General features: G+C 40.3%; 3 protein-coding genes across 3 annotated transcripts in view; 1 reads left to right on the forward strand and 2 right to left on the reverse strand.

Moving 5' to 3' along the window:
• PLRG1 (pleiotropic regulator 1) overlaps positions 1-132 on the reverse strand; it is a 14,598-nt gene extending 14,466 nt beyond the window's left edge. Inside the window, exon 1 of the mRNA XM_010709427.3 lies at positions 26-132. Within this exon, the coding sequence (XP_010707729.1) occupies positions 26-34 (9 nt within the window). The 5' untranslated portion in view covers positions 35-132. The remainder of the gene's footprint in view (positions 1-25) is intronic.
• A 3,288-nt stretch (positions 133-3,420) lies between these two features.
• Positions 3,421-9,474, forward strand: FGB (fibrinogen beta chain). The gene is made up of 8 exons (XM_003205349.4): positions 3,421-3,556; positions 4,650-4,853; positions 5,464-5,647; positions 6,219-6,446; positions 6,966-7,079; positions 7,648-7,770; positions 7,945-8,230; positions 8,871-9,474. Exons 1-8 carry the CDS (start codon positions 3,482-3,484, stop codon positions 9,097-9,099), a joined length of 1,443 nt encoding a protein of 480 aa, XP_003205397.2. The 5' UTR covers positions 3,421-3,481; the 3' UTR covers positions 9,100-9,474.
• Positions 9,475-12,939: 3,465 nt separating this feature from the next.
• On the reverse strand, positions 12,940-19,565 carry FGA (fibrinogen alpha chain). Its single transcript, XM_003205350.3, has 6 exons — positions 19,459-19,565; positions 17,520-17,648; positions 16,285-16,468; positions 15,848-15,993; positions 14,174-15,206; positions 12,940-13,800 (listed from the first exon to the last, which is right to left on the reverse strand). Exons 1-6 carry the CDS (start codon positions 19,507-19,509, stop codon positions 13,091-13,093), a joined length of 2,253 nt encoding a protein of 750 aa, XP_003205398.1. The 5' UTR covers positions 19,510-19,565; the 3' UTR covers positions 12,940-13,090.
• Between the last annotated feature and the right edge of the window lie 1,268 nt (positions 19,566-20,833).

Genomic DNA, 20,833 nt, shown 5'->3' on the forward strand with positions numbered 1-20,833 from the left:
CCCGCGAACCCCCGCCCGCCCTCACCTCCACCATGGCGCCGTCGGTCCCAGCTCCCCGCCTCCCCGCCGACAGCTATGGAGGCACTTCCGGCGCCTGCCCGTACCTCACCGGAAGTGACGTGTAGAGGGGGCGCCGGGCTGCGCGCCCCGAGGCACTGTGGAGGTTCGAACCCCGCGCGGGCTGCAGCCGGGGGTCTGCGACGCCAGAGGGCGATGTTGCGCTTGAGGAGGGATCCCGGGCGTGCGGTGGGCGGGGACGTGCGCTGAGTTCGTCTGCCCACGTCACGTGACCGCGTTCGCTTTTTCTAACGTACAGTTTTGGCGTTTTGCGTTCTGTCGTTTAGCTGAAATGAATCAGGCTCATTTTTAATGCGTCTTTAAAGGAAAGCCTGCTTGAAATACAGACCTTTATAGCAATCCAGGAAAAGAATAGTTTGTATTTTGCAAGGAAACTTCACTTCTGTATGCTATTCACTACTGCATCGTTAGATTTTACAAAGCCCTGTAGTTACTCTCTGTTTTGATAAGGAAGGATTCCTCTCAGAAATTTATTAGGGATGGAATCAAATCCCTTGATGTCCTTGCAACGCTTTAAAAAATCAAAGGTCAAATTTATCTGTGTTACATACATATATTATTTCATCTCCTAGCAGGTTAATTCCAAGAATTCACTAACATATTCATGGTCTTTTTCAAATCGAATGCAGCTGCTTGATGTGTTCTTGCACGTCAGCTCTAGCTGTAATTCCAGGAAGAACAAGCTTTGTCATTTTTTTACACTAATGGAAAGATAAAAGGCATATTGCGTACATTTCAGTGTTGTCTTAATGACCAAAGTAGATGCCCCCCCCCATACATGTTTACAGATTTGCTTACTCCCAGAATATGAAGATAACATTAATTCTCATTTACAAGAAGCCTTTGAAATAATTCGTTGCCAGTAAAGGAAAGGAAAGAGGACATCTGAGATGAACATCTAATTCTAGAGTAACATGTCTCAGCATGACACGTACAATACCAGTGGGTTCAAAGGACGTTTCTAAATCAACTAACAACTGGATTCCTTTCAAAATTACATTTACTGATAGTGGTCCAAGAAGGCTCTATTCCCCCTCACCAAAACTACCTCTGGAACATGTTCAGGCTGGAGGAGCCAACATACAAGGATGGGGTTTGTGTAAAGAACATTGCACCACGGGCAGATGATTTGGCAAAGCAAACATGAGAGGCAGCACACAAAATTTCATTCCTAAAACACACACATACACCTCTGCCAGTAAGTAGCTCTTCAGGACAAAAGCAGTGTACAAAGAGATGTCCTGGAACACCATCGGGTCAGTGCTTTATTTTCATAGATCCTCATAGAAGATTTGTTGTAATATCACCAACTCTGTGAGTTCAGGAAGAACTTCTCATTAACCGTGTGAGCTGGAGAGGAATTGAAGAAAACACAAGGAAAAAGATGTTCTATTTGGAGAGAAAGCCTCCTTGACACCATTTTTAGAAGAAGATTAAACCATGTTCTTGGTTGTTTGTAAGGCTTTATCCAGTCCTACAATGTCATCCTAGCTGTAATGATTGCAAGCATCGAAGCCTTGGCACAATAGGCATATGGTTCATTCATTGTGGTTCCTGGTAATTCCCTTGGGAGACACAGCTGGCTAACCCTTTTTGGGAAGCCAATGAAAGTACTGGAGTGGGGAGAGTCAAAGGCTGAATTTCATAGGGGAAATCCTATCAGAAGGCAGATGAAGCTGGGGGATTCCCAGGCCAAACACGCTTGGCATGGATGCAGCCACCTTTGGCCACCACAGACCAAAGATCACTGACTGCCTGAAGAAGGACACCTAAAGTTACTGCAGAATATGGTGGTGGTTTCAGAATAAATTCAAGACAAATATTGTTAAGATTTGTACGGACCAAGGAAGGATAATTTAATGGCAAGTTGCTAGTTCAGGGCTAGTGGGATCCCAGGATAGATCTGCACTGGTCCCTTACCTATAAGCCTTGGGCAAGAGGCTCAGCATCACTGTGCCTCTGCCTTATACATGAAATGGTGGTGACTGAACTTTCTGCCAGGTATGGTGTGATGAAAATTGTATTTAAGGTTGAAGAATGCCCAGAAACAGTAATAATGACGGGCAAACAGTGTCTTGACTGGCACTTGACTGGCTTTTATATTTCCGTATGAATAACATGCTAATGACAACAGTTTTGGTCAGAGACAGGTTACCTTAATCTGTGTTCTACCAAATCTAACAGTGTTAGGGATGTCGTCTTGCAAGGGATCAAATTCAGGAGAGTAAGAGCTCCTTGAGCCATGACTGATTCTGGGCCAAGCTGTTTAATGATTAAACTAGACAGGTTAAACTGTTTTCATATTTCGGGAATCTCCATGGTTTACCAGAACTCTGACAACAGCACAAATACAGGAAAAAGGCCTAAAACAAGCAATTTTAGCTATTTGTGTTTTTGTTTATCACAAAATTAACCTCTCCATCCATTTGGTCTCTGAAATGGAAGCTCAGCCCATGACTTGCCTCTGTTAATGTCTTCAGAAATCAAAGAGATGTGTGCACACTTGAATAATTCACTATAACTCATTTATTATTTATGATACATGAGAAATGCATAGGATATGCAGACACTGAAATGTTAAAACTATTTACAAGAGAGCAGCAATATGCCGTATTCTTAAAAAGCACCAGAAAGTGTTTCTTTATTCCACTATGATTACAAATAACCTCATACTGTATTATTTTAAAATGCTACTGAAGATATTCTAACCACATAGTGCACAAAGAGGCTTATCAGCAATGAAAGAAAAGAGAAAACATCAGTCTTCTATCAATGTGAATTTTTGCAATATTCATTGAGGTACTACATCCGCTTCCTCATGAGAAAAAACAATTTACTCAAATGTACCATACTGAAAGAGGCCAAAGGCTTGCATATTTACCCAGGTCTTATCACACCTGCTTAGAAGACTGTGACATAAGGTATGAGATAAATTTAATTCAAATTTAATATGATACTTCTGAAACATTCAAATTTTCAGCAGAGAAAAACCAAGCAAGGAGATGTCAGAGTCCCTGTCTGACAGCATTTCTTCTCTTTGGACATTCACCTGTTCGGTTGTTTTACAAGACTTGTGACTTTTGAGAATACGGTAATCTTGTGTAACCTGTGTAGGACGTACTTTTAAGGATTTAAATGTTTAGTCAGTGCCAGCAGCCACAGAGGTCTCCGGGACACGCAGATAAGAGTTGTCCAGAGAAATTGCTCAACATCAACTGTATTCAGGCACACAGAGAAGAGAAAGGTTAAATATTAACAGAGCAATGATTGCTCTGAAGGGTTCATCCTATCACTATCAAGCTGAAAAATTGGCGTGGCCATGTGCATATATAGGAACATAGTGGATCTCACTCTGTCAGAGCTGCTGACGGGAGGTCAGCGAGCAGCTCAAGCAGGCAGCACGATGAAGCTGCTCCTGCTGCTCCTGCTCTGCATCCCTGCCATTAAAGCCCAGGCGTCTGTTGAATATGATAATGAGGTTGTAATACTGATTAGAATTGATGAAAATAAGAGTGAGAATGATGAATTTTATTTAATTGTATGCATGGCTTGTGTGAGTTAGCTCAGTTAGAAAATGATACATGCGTATTCTTCTATCGCTCAAAGAAATAATCTTTCTTTCTTCATGTATATCTTACTGTGCTACTGCTAGTTTTGGTTTTGGAGGTACTTTCTATTTCCTTTCTTTCTTTGTGCAAATGCAGAACGGAAATTGGTAAGATTAGTTATTTAGCTATATGTATTTAAGGATATTTATTTAGTAATGCTGGCCAGTGATGTTTTAGACAATTCCTCTGTGTTGTGCAAAGGCACAGAAATGTGTATTTGTGTCCTGCCTAAAAGATGGGATTTTTTTTTTCCTATGGATTCAGCAGACATTTAAAAAAAGAATGAATTTCCAAATTATAAACATGATTTATGTTTGAAAGGGAGAGGTGATCATTGTTAAACCAAAAGGTAAGCAGCGAGGATCAGTCTAAAATAACAATTTAACTTATATTTAAGTTTGCTTTGTATAAAATATTTTAATAGGAAATTTTATTTATAGTTTTGTATTTGTATTTGTATAGTATTTTTTTTTTTCAAAAATCCCAGACAAAATGAAATAGGTCAGGGTGACCAGCAGTGAGACTATTTTCTGTTGTAGGATGTGTTTACGTGTTTGCATTGACTACTGGTGAGATTACCTTGCTTAGCCTTTTGCATCCATTTTGTGATTTGCATGCTGCCTACATCTGGAACTCCTCGAAGTCTCTAATTCTTATCCCTGTCTGCTCTTTGTAGCTAAGTCTTAATTGGAGGGATTGGAGGTGACTGAGGATTTTGATGCACTTGTTCCATGATTCAAAAGGCTTCGTTTCAACAGGTGGCTTAGGCTCCTTACTCAGCCTATTAGACTTCCAGGCTAAAGATGACGGAAGATTTTCAAAGAAGTGACGTGGTTAAGATGGCAATCTGTGTCTGTTGGCGGAGTCGTGGCCTCGCAGGGGCAGCGTTCTCTCCAGGACAGGCGTTAGCTGCAGAAAGGCTTCAGCCCAGGCTCAGAGATCTTTCTCTGCCCGGTTTTGCAGGAGGACAGCCCTCAGGTCGATATTCGAAGCCACCGACCCCTGGACAAGCGGCTGGAAGCAGCCCCCACACTCAGGCCCGTGGCACCCCCCATCTCTGGCACCGGGTACCCGGTCCGGCCCGTGAAGCAGGACAAGCAGGGCATGAAGAAGGAGCGGACCGTCTACCCTGATGCTGGTGGCTGCAAGCATCCCCTTGCTGAGCTGGTAGGTGTCTGCCTGTTTGGCTGGAAGGGTGCTGAAGACAGCACTTTCTTTGCCAAGTGTAGGATGGTCATGCATTTAAAACAGCCCAATTCTCTATCTTTCCACCTGAATTTGGCCAGGCTTCCACAGTGCTCAGCTTCTTGAGATGACCATTTCTTAATAAACATAAGCAGCTACTTCCTGTGAGAGGAAGCTCACCCAAGCTGTGGAAAAGCTCCTTGATTCTCTGAGGCTAGAGAAAAAAGGAATAGGTAACATGCACGGGCTCCATTTGTTCCTGACAGAATGTAGTCCTAGTGCAGGTTCTTTATTTCCAGGAACGTTTAATTGTGCAGAACAGCTAAAAGCATATATTGGACCCAAAAGTGGGACTTTGCGCAAGGGATTCAACAAAAAGATGCTCTTGGGCAACTAAGCACTCTCTCCTCATCTGCAAACTGCAGCTTAGTTGTAGCTGATAGTTGTCTTGAGTCCTTACCTAAATGCTTAAATATGTGGTCAAATATTATTAACTATTCAGCGTTTCCAAAGGTATAATCATTTGCTGACTAGTTTAGAAACTTCTCTTTTTGTCTTGATCTTTATACACAGCTCTTTTTATTTCTTTAAGGGAGTACTGTGTCCAACTGGGTGCGAACTGCAAACGACACTGCTAAAACAAGAAAAAACAGTGACATCAGTTCTGCGTGATCTAAAAGACAAAGTGGCCAAATTTTCTGACACTTCTACAACTATGTATCAATACGTGAATATGATAGATGATAAACTGGTAAAGGCACAAAAACAGAGAAAAGGTATGCTATTATTATGAATCATTAACGTTAATAATGCTACAGCTGCATTGAAATAGGATTTCCATTACTTGCTAGCAGTAATCTTTAAAAGTTAAAAATATGTAATCATAAATCTTAAAAAAATTCATTTGAGAGAGGCAAAGGAATGTATCCTATACTGAGTCAAGATTCACATGAGGCCTCTGAATGTATGGGCTCCCCTTCTTTTACCTGCATTCCTAATTCTATGATACTGTGATCTATCATCCATCCAACTCCCTTATGCCCAGCTCCTAGCTTGGTGGCATGGCTCTTCGTGAAGAAGTTATAGTTCTTTGGCAAGAACTAGTTCTTACAGCAACACCATTAAGTTTACTAGCTTGCCAAGAAAGAACCATTGTAGTACAAAGAAATAATTTTCCAGGCATCTCCATATATTTTTTTTACATTTGGGAAAAGCAAGCAAAATACATGCATACCCTTCCTTCCCACTAAGGAAACAAGCAGATCTTCAAATTATGCTTACATGTTGTTTTTCACTGTTTCATAACATAGAAAACTAACCTACTTCTCATCTATTTGTTTTTTCTAGACAATGATATTATACTTTCTGAGTATAACACAGAAGTGGAATTGCATTATAACTACATAAAGGATAACCTGGACAATAACATCCCCTCTAGCCTCAGGGTCCTCCGTGCAGTCGTAGATTCTTTACACAAAAAGATACAGAAACTGGAGAATGCAATTGCAACCCAGACAGACTACTGCCGTTCCCCATGTGTTGCTTCCTGTAACATCCCAGTGGTTTCAGGCAGAGGTACTCATTTAACTATAATAACAACTCTTTCTTCTTACCTTTATATCACTGTGCAAGTTGGATGCACCGTTCAGTAGGTGTGACTGTTCTCTGAAACCCGTAACAATGATTAAGGTAGCAGAAAAGATGGATAATTATCCAATATGAAAAAACCCTCTTACCTGATATCTGGTCGTCAGGTTCACCTTCAGTAAGATGAAGGCGATCCTTAGGTGACTCTCCTAGTTACATCTTTCATTTCTTTTTCAGTTATGAAAGATTCCTCTATTACAAGCTTGACTAATTCAAAAAGTTATTGAAATATATACAGTCTTCAGTAGCTTGGCTTGAACTTTTAGAAATGCCTATCTGGAAATGTAGAATACAAGTATGCTGTCCTTTCCTCCTTTATTCTTCCAAATGGTGTACTATAGATATTAAAATCAAATCAAATACCTCTTTAAGAGCGTTACCTTGTAATCAGCAAATCAAGGAATTCAGAGCTCCTTTAGCAACAGAGTCTCCGGTTTATTCTTGCAGAATGTGAGGATATTTACAGAAAGGGAGGTGAAACGTCTGAAATGTACATCATCCAGCCAGATCCTTTTACCAAGCCATACAGAGTATACTGTGACATGGAAACAGATAAAGGAGGTTAGTATGAAATAACAATGTCATTAAAATATTAATATGAATTCTAAAACAGAACAGATATACTAATAATTTTCAATTTATACAAACTAATACGGAGTTACAATTTTCGTAGTTGAGATATAATTGAGAATTAAGTCTGACTCATTCAAAAGAGTCATGTTTGTCAGATACCCAGCAGGATACTGCTATAATGAAACTGTAAATGAATAAGCGTGAAGGGATGGGTAAATAAAAACGTATCTTACTATAGCTAAAATTGTCAATGTATTGGTGGACAGAAGTGGAGGATCTGTTTTTTTTCTTACCCTGTTACTACATGCTATATAAAAAGATCTGAGGTGCATCTTCACCTTCTGCTTCTTCTACATTTCCTCATGAAGCAAGGCACTGCTTCAGTGTGAGTAAAAATAGCAATGCTGAACTCATAAGCAGTCTTGCTACAAAAAAGTCACTTGCTCCTTTCATCTGAGATAATGGTAGAAGGGCTGTATCTTAAGACTTAGAGCTCCTTTCATAATTTATCCAATTAAGATTAGATTATTTAATCTAAGTCCTGTTGTTTCTGTAGGCTGGACTTTGATTCAGAGTCGCCAGGATGGCAGCGTTAATTTTGGAAGACCGTGGGATGAATATAAGAAAGGATTTGGAAATGTTGCAAAGAGCGGAGGGAAGAAATACTGTGATACACCAGGTAAAATACTGAGCATGAAATGTGAACAGTGCTTAGTGAAACAATTTTCTTGTACTTCTTGAAGCTCTTTGAATTTTTGAAATTAACTTTGATAGATTTGCAAGCAAATCATAAAGCTGCCTTGAAGTATATTCTGAAATTGATTTCACCAAACTCTCCTTTGTTACTTCTCAGGTGAATATTGGCTTGGAAATGACAAAATCAGCCAACTTACCAAGATAGGACCCACAAAAGTTTTAATTGAAATGGAAGATTGGAATGGTGATAAAGTATCAGCTCTTTATGGAGGTTTCACCATACATAATGAAGGAAACAAATATCAACTTTCTGTTAGTAACTACAAAGGCAATGCAGGCAATGCTCTGATGGAAGGAGCTTCACAGTTGTATGGAGAAAACAGGACAATGACAATTCACAACGGCATGTTCTTCAGTACTTACGACAGAGACAATGATGGATGGTATGTACTTGCATTAGACATTTAAAAGAAATTTCCAGACTATGTATCTGCTTAAAAAAACCCACAGAATATTTCAACTAACTTGCTGTTAGTTTGCACAGCACTTTATAGTATCTTAAAACGTGTTTTCTTACTGTAAGTTGCTAGCCAAGTGTCTATCCTGTTCTGGTGCAGCCTAAGGCAGAATTGGCATAGCCAAAGAAGAGTTAAATCTACATTGTGTTAGTGCTGCTCCATAGCTAAGTAAGGAACAGGAATACTGAATTGTACTGATTCCAGGAATGATGTTACCATAGACAAAAATGTCCTTCTGAATACAATCTACTCATTATCAGAGGTTGATGGTGGTAGTGCTTAAGAGTATATTTTTGGTTAAGTAGGAATACAGAGATGAGTCCTGGGTAAACCATAATGTAATTCCCAAAGAGATGCAACTGAAATTTTAACTGTCTCTATAAGCAGCTTCACTTGCAGGCGCACAGCATAGCATATACTTGCAATAGTCAGTCTTTCACAGGAAGTTCAAATAAGATTTTAAGTATTGGTTGTACTTTGAAAATTTCAGTACAGGGACACATACATACTCAGATCTATTTGCTTACATTCATCTGTGACTCAACTCCCTTTTTTACTTCATCAGGTTAAATACAGATCCAAGAAAACAGTGCTCCAAAGAAGATGGTGGTGGATGGTGGTACAATCGCTGCCATGCAGCCAACCCAAATGGCAGATACTACTGGGGAGGGACTTACAGCTGGGATATGGCAAAACATGGTACAGATGATGGTATTGTATGGATGAACTGGAAGGGGTCATGGTATTCAATGAAGAAGATGAGCATGAAAATCAAGCCATACTTCCCAGATTAATCACTATGAAAATGTATAGAATCAGGAATTTTCTTTTCATATTTGTACCTTTTTTTTTTTTTGTATTGTATTCAGGCTTGTCTCTGCATGTGAGAACCAAATATGCAGGTCCTACCATATCATGACCCAAAGTGAAACATGATGACAACTGAAAATCAAAATCTGAACCATGAATATAAGCCATAAAGAACATTTTGTTCATTTTTTCATTTGTTCACAAGACAAAAGTACTGGTCTAAAATAAGACTTAAGGCAATAATATGTATAAAAATATAGCTGCTTCATTCTTTTACAAAGAAGTTATATACCAGATCTGAAGAGGGAACAGATGACTGTAAAATGTTTTCTAAAATTAAATAAAGCCTTGAAAATGAAGTTTTCATCACAATTCCTAAGTATTTGTACATAAACTGGGAAGAAGCAAACATCCCACCATAGAAAGGACTGATTTCTTCTTTTATACCATAAAGGCATGGTAAACTACCTGTGTAACATATTGAGAAGGAATAGAGTTTAAAATTAAAACAAAACAAAAACAAAAACCACCAAAAAAACCCAAACACACCTGTAGGTCAACTGCCAGTTCAAATCCTATTTTCTGGAACAGAAAAGCCCTTTCCTGAAACCTAGCTTGTGTACTGTGCCTCATGACAATGATTTCCACCATCCCACATTCTTTACGGTGTATCCTATACAGTATTATCAGACATGGCTGGTTTGTCTTTCGCTGAGTCACTGCTGTGGGACAAGAACAATGCATGATTCTAATCACAAAGTAGTTCTGGTTTAAAGGAAACATTAAAAAGCATCTTGTTCAAACTCTTGCTCAACTTCAGAATTAGATCAAGTTGCTGAGGGCCTTTTGCCAGTTTGCCATTGGCTATTTATGTGCAGGGGCACCCAAAATGGAGTATGACATCCTTATTGGCATCAAGTACTGCACATGGGACAGCAGAGAGGCTGTAATCACGTATTATGCAATAATGTGATGGAAAGTACAGCAGTACTAGTGGGGTGGCACAATCCTAGACTACAACAAATGAGAACAAGCCCAAACACAGCAGGCATAGACACAAAAACAAAGGAAGAAAAGCTACTTACCTTTGGAAGGCCTCAAGTAGGCAGGGATTTCCATCAAGATACCCTTACCTTCACTGCCAACCTTAAGTGAGGTCTGGGAAGGGGTAGATCCTGTCTCCATGCCTTCCAGTCACTCAGGTGCTCCCCTGGGTTGGCCCTGCCTTCCCACCAAGTGCTCAACTACTGCTTCAGGCTGTGACTTAGCATTTCCACTACACCAGGCCCTGCCTGCTTTTTGTTTGGTCTTTTCAAGCCACCAATTTCTTATATTCTTCCCTTACCCTCACAACTTAGCAGGGGTAAATGGGACAGGGTTGCCATGTGACTTTGAGGCTCATTACTGCAGCCACATCATAGGGAACTGCCCCGCGCTGCTCCCATTGCTAGATCAACAACTTGCTTGCACCAAGGCCTGGTGAAGTTCCACTGACATGGTAGTACAGAAGGACAGTGATCAGTCAAGACAAAAATATTTGTCGCAAAGAGAGATGGACAGGTGTACAGTAAGAGAGCTAGACAACAAGGTTGAGTAGCTCAGTGCATAGTGGAATTTTTATATGGAACTTTCTCATTTGTGGCTCAATAACCAGTGAACTCTGCCTGCAAGTTGCATGGCTGCACTACAACCCAGTTGGTGACTAAACAGTAGCAGGCCATGGGCACTGCTGAGAAACACATTTGCTAAATGTTCTCTTACGTGTGGCTAAATCCTTCAGGCAGAAGTTGTGATTCCATAAATCCTACCCACATCACCAGGTACATCACTTGCAGACAACAAATAAAAGTAGGTTAAGCAAACACTACACAAAGTACTTCTACTCTAGAGAAGTCTAACACAATTCCAGAGATGTATCAGTGTGTTACAGTCAGAAAGATAAACGTGGTGGAAAGATGATAGAAGACCATAACAGCAAAGGAACTAGCACAGATAGAGCAGTGCTATAAAGGAGAAGTAAAGGCACTCATCCATCTCCAAAGATCTAAGCACCCAGGAAAGACTCCACAAGGAACAGATCTCCAGAAAAAGATCTGGTAGTTAATGAATCTGCCACCTGTCCTACTACCCCCAGTAAGTCAGACATCAACAGTAGATCGTCAATACAGTGACAGAAGCTAACATTATTAGTCTTTTCCCAGTTTGTCAGGTCACATGCCATTGCGTTATGGCAATACGTTGGCAAATGCACGTATCCCTGTGACATGTCCTGAAAGGTCCACTACCTGCCTCTCCATGTAAATGCAAACTGGTCTTGTGATTCTTCAGCAATTGGAATACTGAAGAATGCATTTGCCAAATCTAGGACACAGTAGTAGGTTTTAATCTCCCTACTTAATGTGTCTATTAGGGAGGCAATTTTGGGTACAGCTGCACGAACACTGAGGCTAGAAAACTGAAACAGGTGGCATGAAGCAGCAACAACTTTTCCTAAAGCACAGAAACTTCCCTGCATGGGGCTGTAATAAATGTGTTTGCACAGTGGCTGTACTTGAGAAGGCCTGAAAAGAAAAGGTTAAAATGACATTTCTCAGTATTTGATATTTTTAAATGACATGAATAATGCAGATTGGTGAGATTTTAGGCAAGGAAGTCCACCTATGCTTGTCCTTTAATAGAATTATGGAAAAAAATAAACAGAGTAAATACTTATGCAATTTTATGTCACTAGGTATAAAGATGAATACAGTATGTTCTTGTGCAATCACGTAACTGATATAGCTGGTTTCCATGCAAACCAGTTTTTATTAAAAATCCCTACCACACCCTGTCAGCAAGTTGCTGATGTCAAAACCATACATGTAGACTAATCATTGCTTGACACATATGCCAAAAAACATACTAAAACCTTGAGTAAAGGTAAGATATTCACCTAGGTGCTCTTCATCTTGCTTTTACTGATTACTATCAAAGTCTTTTTATGGTTGCTAAAAAGTAATATCTAATTTTTTAGGTAGATCTAGTTTTATCAATTTGCCTTGTTTTAGTGATAAGTTTTATGGCTTGATCTCTGCCTCCATTTATGTCTTCCACTTGTGTAGAACAATGAGCTTGATGAGGATCTGTTTTCAAACTTGATATTCTGCCTGGCTCTGCATAGGTGACATATCTGCTGGAATGTAGGCAGTACACTTTGTATGTCCCACTCTATCCAGTACAAACAGCTATAACAAAGTCTTCCATCCATGAGGCCTTTTATGCCCCTGACAATGAATAAGCCTGAGAGAAAATAAATGGATTTTCAGTTCTAAAGATGAAGTTGTAAAATTGGCGTTTAAATATTACATGATTGTGAGAAAATTTGAGACAGAAACTTTGATACAGGTGCCACTCGCGATTTTTCTCCTCAGCTGAAGTAAGTAATTAAGTCTGGAAAATGTTACTAAGTTGGAGTTCAGGTTGTTGACTTGCTCCGAAGAGCACTGTCACTTTGAATTATTTCTTCAGTAGATTGATATCACTACCATTGCCAAAAGGAGAATACTCAAGACTTCTCTTCCCCATCACCATCAAGATAAACTCAAATTGTAGTTTAGAATATCACAGCACTATGTCATTTTTCAATTCCCATTTCAGAACAATTGCTTAACCGTGCATGAGGACATTAGGGATATCATTCTGCGAGATTTCAACATTTAAAGCTGTCAAACTAAACCTGTAGTAAAAAGCACTAACGGGACAAAAGATTGCAGAGATTTATATAAGGTTTTTAAAATCAACATTTCCTTGAAAAGTTTTGTCAGTTATAAACAAGATGAAAGAACTGTTTTGTTAATAATTAATCAGTTTATTTTGTATGCCATAGATGTGCCATGTTGCCTTCAAATTCATAGGGTAAAGATACATCACACACATAGATATATAAAAGACATTTCCGACTTTTAGTTGTGACACATATATTAAATGCCTGTCCTTCTACAAGGTATCCAGGGGTCTGATTTTCATTCTAACAACTTTGAGGGAATAATCGGAGGCTCTAAATGGTATCCAGACTACTCCGTTCTCGATCTCATATGGAACATTGTATCTGGGGTCGTAGTGGCCCCCTGGGTAGTAAATGCCATTGAGATTGGCTGCCTGGCAGCTGTTGTACCACCAGCCGCCCCCGTACACCTCAGCACAGCTCTCCTCCCAGCGGTCTTGGTCCCGGTCGAAGGTGCTGAACTGCATCTGAGCATGGGACGTGTACTCAGAGCCTTCCTCCAGCCAGCCAGCAACCAGTGCATCCCCAGCAGTCCCCTCGTAGGAGGACACAGCCAGGGCATAGCCTTCTGCTTCAGTCCCTACCTGCATGATGTACTCTGCATATGCAGCATTTCCATCCCAGTCCTCTAACTCTACTCGAAGCAGAGTGTCGTTCTGAGTCAGCAAGTGGATGTTCTCATTGCCCAGCCACAACTCTCCTCGCCCTTTGCCATCCACGCTGCCGAAACCTCTCTTGTAGTCTTGCCACGTACGGTTAAAATTCACTGATCCATCCATTCTCTGTTGGATCAATAGCCATCCTCCCAAAGTGGTCTCTTGGTCGCAATAAACTGACAAAACCTTACTGGATCCCTCTGGCTTGATTTTGAAAATGCCACTTTTGGCACCAAAAGTGTGTTTCTGGCGGATATCATCGCAGTCTAAAAAAAAAGTTGATCTGGTTTGACAGGAGTTATCAGTAAAGTTTAATAAAAAGTTCAGAGGAATCCAAGCAGCAATAGATCTGAGGAAAATTTGTTAAATGTGTCTTGGACTACATAAAGTTTAGTGACAGGCAAAACATTAAAAAGAATTGAGAGAGGAAAACCTTACACAGATCTTAAATTGCTAATTGTCTATGCAATACCCGAGTATTAGTGATATATTTTCCCTTTTATCTCCAAAGTGGCAACAATCAGACACAGTTCTGGCATTTTATCATCACACTGTTATACTGCAGTATCTGAAAACATTCTGTCAGTTTGGTTATTAATTGAATTTGGCTCCACTACCTCAATTACTACTTCTGTGTACCTTTCCCACTGTAGTCTCTTCTTGTACTCATTGCTGCTTGTCTGAAGCTGCGCGCCTGAAAGTCTGGGGTATCCTCTGCACTCTGATCATGTTGCACCCCACCTAGCCTCTCAGATATTTCACGGGTCTTTAGTGACTTGGTTTCAAAAGTGGAGCCTCCCTTGTTGAAACTAGAAGAGGAACTGGTCACTACAGTCCTGGAGTGACTTGCACTGCCGGCAGCAAATCCAGATGGCTGAAGTCCTCCAAAATCATCTTCTTCCTCCTCTCCTAAGTCTGTGAATTTGTCTTTCCCTCCAGTACCTAGGTGGCTGCTGCCCGCCCCAGTCACACGGCTGCTGGTTGTGGTGGTGCTCGAGCTAACAGAGTGCCTGCTACCAGTGGCAGAGTCATGGGTGAAGAACGACTCTAGATCTGGCTGAAACCTGTCTAGCTTGTGAAAGTCACCTGTCCCACTAAAATGGTAAGTGCTTCCTTCTCGTCCTCCTTGTAAATGGGAGCAGTCTGAGCCATCAGAGGAAACCATTTTTTCAACTATTTCTTCTCTAGGACCATCGGGGCTACTAATGACTTTCTTGGTGACAATTCTGGTGCATCTATGGACAGAGGAGGTTTTATCTACCAGGCTAGGGGTTTCTCTCCCATGAGCAGAAGTAACTAATTTGCTGGTGTGGGGAGGTGAAGAATCCCCCCTTGCTTCTGCCACATGGTAAAAGGTCTCGCCTTGGGAGGGCCTTGAGTCTGTTTCTGGTCTTTCTAATACCACTTGCATCTGCTTGATGTTATTAAATACATTCAGAGCTTGCATTTCTGGTGGAGGCTTGAGCTTAAAATGTTCGGGAACATTCGAGTCCTTAAGAGGCCTCATTTTCAGTGTGCTCAAGGTGGTTGCTTGAAAGTCTGGGTGCATGTCAATGGAGCTGGCCTGGGTAAGCTGCTTCTGGATGTTGTCATAGCCTTCTTTGTCCACCTGGTAATCAAAACTTCTTGCACAGCTTCCTTTGCAAGCTCGTATTTTAATATCAATGTCCACCTACATAAACAGAGAAATAACTGCATTAGGGAACTTTCCTGAATTTTCTCAAGCTAGTGTATCCTTTACCTGGGCTGGGAAAAATGGGGAGCTGCCCTGGTACCTCCCATCTACAGATGAGCTTTTCCAAAGCTCCATTTTGAAATCTATCACACACAATACACAGTGCACATAAGCTCCATGGAGAGATATAGATATTCTTGGAATGTTTACAGTTTCTGCTCCTGCTGTTTTGGGCCTAAGTGTGTACTCCTGGGGCTGGTGGCTGCTGGGCAGCATCACAAAAGGACAGGGCCTCTCTCCTGGTCTTTGTTGCCCAGCAGCTCCTCACAAGTGGAGAAGTGCCCTCCATGGAGCTGATTACCAGTAAATACAGCATCAGGAATCCCAGCTGCCTGTCCAAGAGCAGATGGGACAAAGGGCCCTCCTGAGTTCATACCTCTTCCCACATAGCAGGAAAGATAAAACAAGGCCCACAGAAAGCAGCTCATTGGGGAATTTGCCTCACTGGGGCAGATCCTGAGAGGATTGCATTGTATTTTCTTTCTGCATGGAGCACTGCTCACCAGGCACTGTGTAAATAACAGACCCTCCTGTAGCTAGGCTCGGCGAACAGTGGGAATGGTGCAGTGGCTGCCTACCTCCAAACGCTTCATTTCCACCACCTGCTCCTGGATGCTGTTCTGCAGAGCTTTAATTCTGTTCACTTGATTGGCAACTCGCTGCTTTAATGTCACAATTCTCCTCCTCAGTTCTGCTGACACATGACCGTAATTCTCATCCAGCTCTGAAAGAGAAATGCATCACGGTCAGGTATGCAGGTGTGATTTTCTTTCCTAGAAGTGCATCGTATTTTAAAATAGGCAATATAAACAGATATTAAGAACAAATTTCTTGTAACACAAAGCTGGTAAAAATTACATTACCTTTTACAAGTTAGTAGTTAAGAGTTGTATATCACCATGTTTGTTCTGGCTTTTGTTAATCAGGTCCAGTGTAGCATGTGTTCCACAAAGTATTGCTAACACGCACACGGTCAAAAATTAGCAATGGATAATAAAACTAGGGGAATACTTACGCTGGGCACCCTCCAGACCAGGCTTTAGTATATTTATGGTTTCCACAATTACCCGATTGGACGTTTTATAGTTGTTTTGACTGTCTGCAAGTTGCTGCCTAATTTTCTCTATTCTGTGACTGTTATCCTGGTTCGTGTCATCAATTATTCCTTGCATTCTGCAGCCTGATGGACATTTTATACCCTAAAAGTGGAAGAGAAATAATTGTGTTAAAATCTCCATGAGCATGCCTTTTGTTTTTTAAATCAATATGTTTAAACCAGCAATAACCCTCTAATAAAACTTAGGGCAGTATTATGTGACTTCTGCTGTCCTATTCATGCAGTGACTTTGAAAAGGGCTTGTATGACTTGGAGCAAGACACCTCACAGCTGACCCTTCACATCTTGTGCCTCTGACACTGGTGCAGTGGAATTGCTGAAAGGTATGCATAGAATCCTGTCTTAAGTGGGAGTGAGGAATCTTTTATTTTCATTTTCCTCTGTTCCTTAAGAGTAGAAACAAAATTAAACAAAACCACAATAATAACAGTAACAATATTAATAACGGTAATAATAAAACCAAAATAATAATCTCACCACATTTGTTTTTCAAAAGACTGCTGTAAAGAGAAGTTAGCTGTTCTGTTTGAGCAAGGATGCCCTAGGCCCATTCGTTTAAGCAGAACTTTCCTCAGAAAAGCCTCACGTTCTTATGCATTACAGCTCTTTGGCAAGATTACGTCTTAGAAATGTAGCACAGAGATGCAAGAGGCAAGAGATAGACAAACCAACAGTTTATACACAGACATTCAGTCAGCCATTGGAAAGCTTTTACTGAATGCCTTGTCATCAGACCTCCTAAAAATTTTCAGTTCTTTCTACATATTCTCCTTTGTTACAAGTCTTTCTTTCAAGTGCATTTCTCTTACTAACTCCAAGAGCAGCAACATCAAAATCATGAAAAGAACTTCTATTTTTCTTTTTATTGGTTCTTTCTATTTTATCTTTCTCTTTCAGAATGATTTTTCCCAGCCTCCCCCACCCAAAAAATATTCTTTCTTTTCTTTCTTTCCCCCTTGATTTCACTGCAGCTCCGCTTTGCTTCTTGCCTTTCCCCAGGACGCTTCCCCATGCTGCCCCAGTATAAAGGGCCACCCATCATCCCCCAGACTAAGGCCCAAAAGCACAGAAGCCACAGGAGCACTCTGCTCCTGTCTGTGACTGCCCTGCTGTCCCCTGGGCTCATTGCTCACCCAGTCATCGTCCACACACATAGGCCAGTTCTTCTCATACTTGCAGGAGGACTGGTGCATGTGCTCCACGATCCTGGGGCCACGTCCGGCTGCACCCTCCTTTTCAAAGGTGGTCTCCCCATCCTGAGCCTGGGGGGAGGAATAAGAAGAAGCACAAAACTGTGGCTGTCGGAGCAGCGGTCAAGAAAATGGAAATGAAAAGCCGATATCCTCAAGCACTCAGTGGCACTGCTGCTGTGGAAAGTGCAGCCTTGTGGAACGCATCTTCCAACAGCGTAAAGGCATTTCTTGTGGTTTTGTTTATTTTGTCAGAATAAAGCTTTACCACTCTTAAAATTAATGCTCATGTGGAGAATGGATGGTGCTTAGAGTATACAATGATAATATCTTTACAAGACAATCTTGAGCTCTGTGTGTAAATGCAAAATTAGCTTGAAATTAGATTGACATTAGTTAACTTTGAAACATCTGTGTTCTATTTTCACTTGCTTTCATATTCCTAAATTTTTGTTTTCATTCTACTCCTTCTGCCTACTCAAAACTGGCTTGGAGATATGCATGAAATGAGTTTTCCCATTCATTAGTGTCTCTGGTTTTAGTCCCATAAGCTTGTAGCACTGTTTTGGTTGGCATAAAGAACAAGAAAACTGATAACATTGTAATGAAAATAATAATGTCAGTGATGGGTGGATTGCACTTTACTAATGGAAGGAACAGAAACAAATGTACTGAGTTTTTCTTGAAATCTGAGAAACTGAAGTGCAATTATACCAACTAATTCTAAACCAAAATGCTGTAAGGGTTCTTACTGCATTATTGCTCAGTAAAGAACTGGAAAATGATTCTTTTTCATAAAAAGTGAAGGAATTTGCTAGAGACCTAATTAGATCTGCCTAGGTTTCTCTGTATATGCATTACGTTCTTACCAAGCAGTATAATTCATGCTGAAAAAGATGATTAATTCTCATGCGGAGAAAGTTTTCTAATTACAGCCTTCAGAGCCAGAACCTCAGCCCTGTGGAACTGGATTGTCATTAGTGAACTCAGCAGTTTCACATTGGTTTGATTCATCTTGGCCCAAGGGTCCACTAAAAGTAACCAATAAAACCTTTAATTTTAGGTGGTCTGTGCCCTTTCAGCACTGGCAGCTCCAACAGGACTGCTTCTGTTTAGCCAGATCTGCTCCCAGTAATTTCTGCAATTTGTGAGAGCATTCTCTTCCTTCAAAACACAGTCACAAAGAGAAAGACAAAGACTAATCTATGATTATTTGCTGAAACATAAGTTAAAAAAAATGGCAAGGTTATGTTAGCGTAGTAGAAAATCAAGATTATCACTTTCCTTATCTAAAAATTGCTTCTTGCTTATTTTATGTAATAAATATTACATTATATATTATAATATAGTATATGATAATCTATTGTAATCTTGCTTAGATTCTAGTTTAATCTGTTTTTGCAGCCACAAGAATCACTGTTTTTAAATTGGTATTTTAGAATAAAGTCATTGTGCATCATTTGTAGCTGAAAAATGCAGTTGAAGTAAACTGAGACAGTAGAAAAGAAATTATAATTCATCCTAAAATTTGTGAAATTGAAAATTCATGACTGGCTGGAGCCTCTAGCATCCAATTCAGCCAGCTTTAAGTCTCACAGCAGCACCTGCGAATCTATGAATTCATGTTAATTTATTTGCTTTGCTTTTCTGAAGGCAGGCAGGTTCAACAAGACTGAATTAAGCAAAACAGAACTGGATATTCAAGAACTGCTGCTATGAAAGTCCAGCAGTGAAGTAGTCACAGTAAGCTTGTGCGTATGTATGTGCATTGAATTTGACCAGATAGGTGACAGCAAACATACATCTGATTAATGCAGATTAAATAAACATTTACTCTTCAAATCAAAGAGATATGGAAAGAATGAAGTAAACAAACTCATACCCAAGCTAAGTTGAGGCAGAGCAACACACAGAGTATCCTCAACGGTATCATCTTCGGAGAAGAGCGAGCAGAACTGTGGATGAGAGGATGCTCTCCTCTGTCTTTTGATGCAATTTAAACCTTGCTGAAGAGCTGAGATTAATCATTATTCTCCCTTCTGTTTGGAGACAAAACATGCCAGATGTCCTGAGTTGATTACCTAAGGCCTCTTGCACAAGTTTGTGGTGTTATTTGCTCCAGATAAATTTGTACAGCACCACCATGAGGGCAACACTGTGTATTCCAGGAAAGAAAAAGAATAATATATCTGCTTCAAGCTTGATTTCTTGTAAATGGTTGTTCATCTAGGGTGTATGCAGGTGCTAGCAGGAGCCAGCAATACTTAACTGATGGAAAACACATGCTGTGTGGCCAGAATTTAGCTAATGCAATCAAGCAGTTGATATTTGAAAGTCGTTGCTTTGTCGTTTCTTTGCAATTCCATGCTCATGAAAACCATTGGGCCTTCTGAAGCAAGTACCAGTGTAAGAAAGTTTACTATGGTTTGTCAACAGAAATGAATCCCTGAGGACTGCATAGCTCAGTTTGCATATGTTTCTACAGCTGGACACTGCTGGTGTTTGTATAACACACACCTTGTTTAGCGTCATCTTCTTTCTTAGACAGACTTTTTGTTAATTGAAATGAACTGTGTGAGTTGCACACATATTTATGAAGAACACAATAAAGTGGTATTTGAAAATGTCCCAGAAAAAAAAAAGAAAAAAAAAAAAGTTGAGAATTACTAGATCTTTTTAAGGGGCAGAAAATAGGTACTTTTAAAATTGCTATAGTTTGTGTATAGGAATTGATTAAAATGCGTTGCTACTGTGAGATCTTTAACAAGCCATTGTGTTATTGGGGAATACTGTATGTGACTGTCAAATGCTTAAAGATGCCATATTAAAAGTTGCTACCACAGTGAGCAGAAATTAGGAGGAAACTGGTATTCACAAAACTGTCCATCATCTGCAGGTTGCTCATTGTACTCTGTTCTACAGAGCCATATTTAAGCTTGACTCTGATATTGCACAACATTTTAAATTCAAAATTCAGATCCATTGCAGCAACACCATGGGTTTTTTCCTTACTCTGTTTCTCTGCTTTTCCTTGTCTTCTGCCTTCAGAAGGCTTCATCACTCTCCACATAAGGTTCACTGAAGTTGAACTGGACCCTTTGTTTCCTCCCTTGTCTGGCTTTGGATTGCATGCTTCTCTTGTCTCCGTAAACCCTCTTAAATTAGAACAGAACTCATACAAATATCACTAAGAATAAGTCATATTCTCAGGTTACAAGAAACAGAGCAGATGGATAGGATGGTGCTACATTGATTTA

This window comes from Meleagris gallopavo, chromosome 4 (assembly GCF_000146605.3).
Source record: "Meleagris gallopavo isolate NT-WF06-2002-E0010 breed Aviagen turkey brand Nicholas breeding stock chromosome 4, Turkey_5.1, whole genome shotgun sequence".
In the NCBI taxonomy this organism is placed as follows: Eukaryota; Metazoa; Chordata; class Aves; order Galliformes; family Phasianidae; genus Meleagris; species Meleagris gallopavo.

Coding starts and splice junctions, on each gene's coding strand:
- FGB (XM_003205349.4), top strand. CDS start 3,482: ATGAAGCTGCTCCTGCTGCTCCTGCTCTGCATCCCTGCCATTAAAGCC. Junction 7,080..7,647: donor CATGGAAACAGATAAAGGAG/GTTAGTATGAAA, acceptor TTGTTTCTGTAG/GCTGGACTTTGATTCAGAGT. Junction 8,231..8,870: donor GACAGAGACAATGATGGATG/GTATGTACTTGC, acceptor TTACTTCATCAG/GTTAAATACAGATCCAAGAA.
- FGA (XM_003205350.3), bottom strand. CDS start 19,509: ATGATACCGTTGAGGATACTCTGTGTGTTGCTCTGCCTCAACTTAGCT. Junction 15,207..15,847: donor TGGAAATGAAGCGTTTGGAG/GTAGGCAGCCAC, acceptor CTGTTTATGTAG/GTGGACATTGATATTAAAAT. Junction 13,801..14,173: donor AAGAGACTACAGTGGGAAAG/GTACACAGAAGT, acceptor CTTTTTTTTTAG/ACTGCGATGATATCCGCCAG.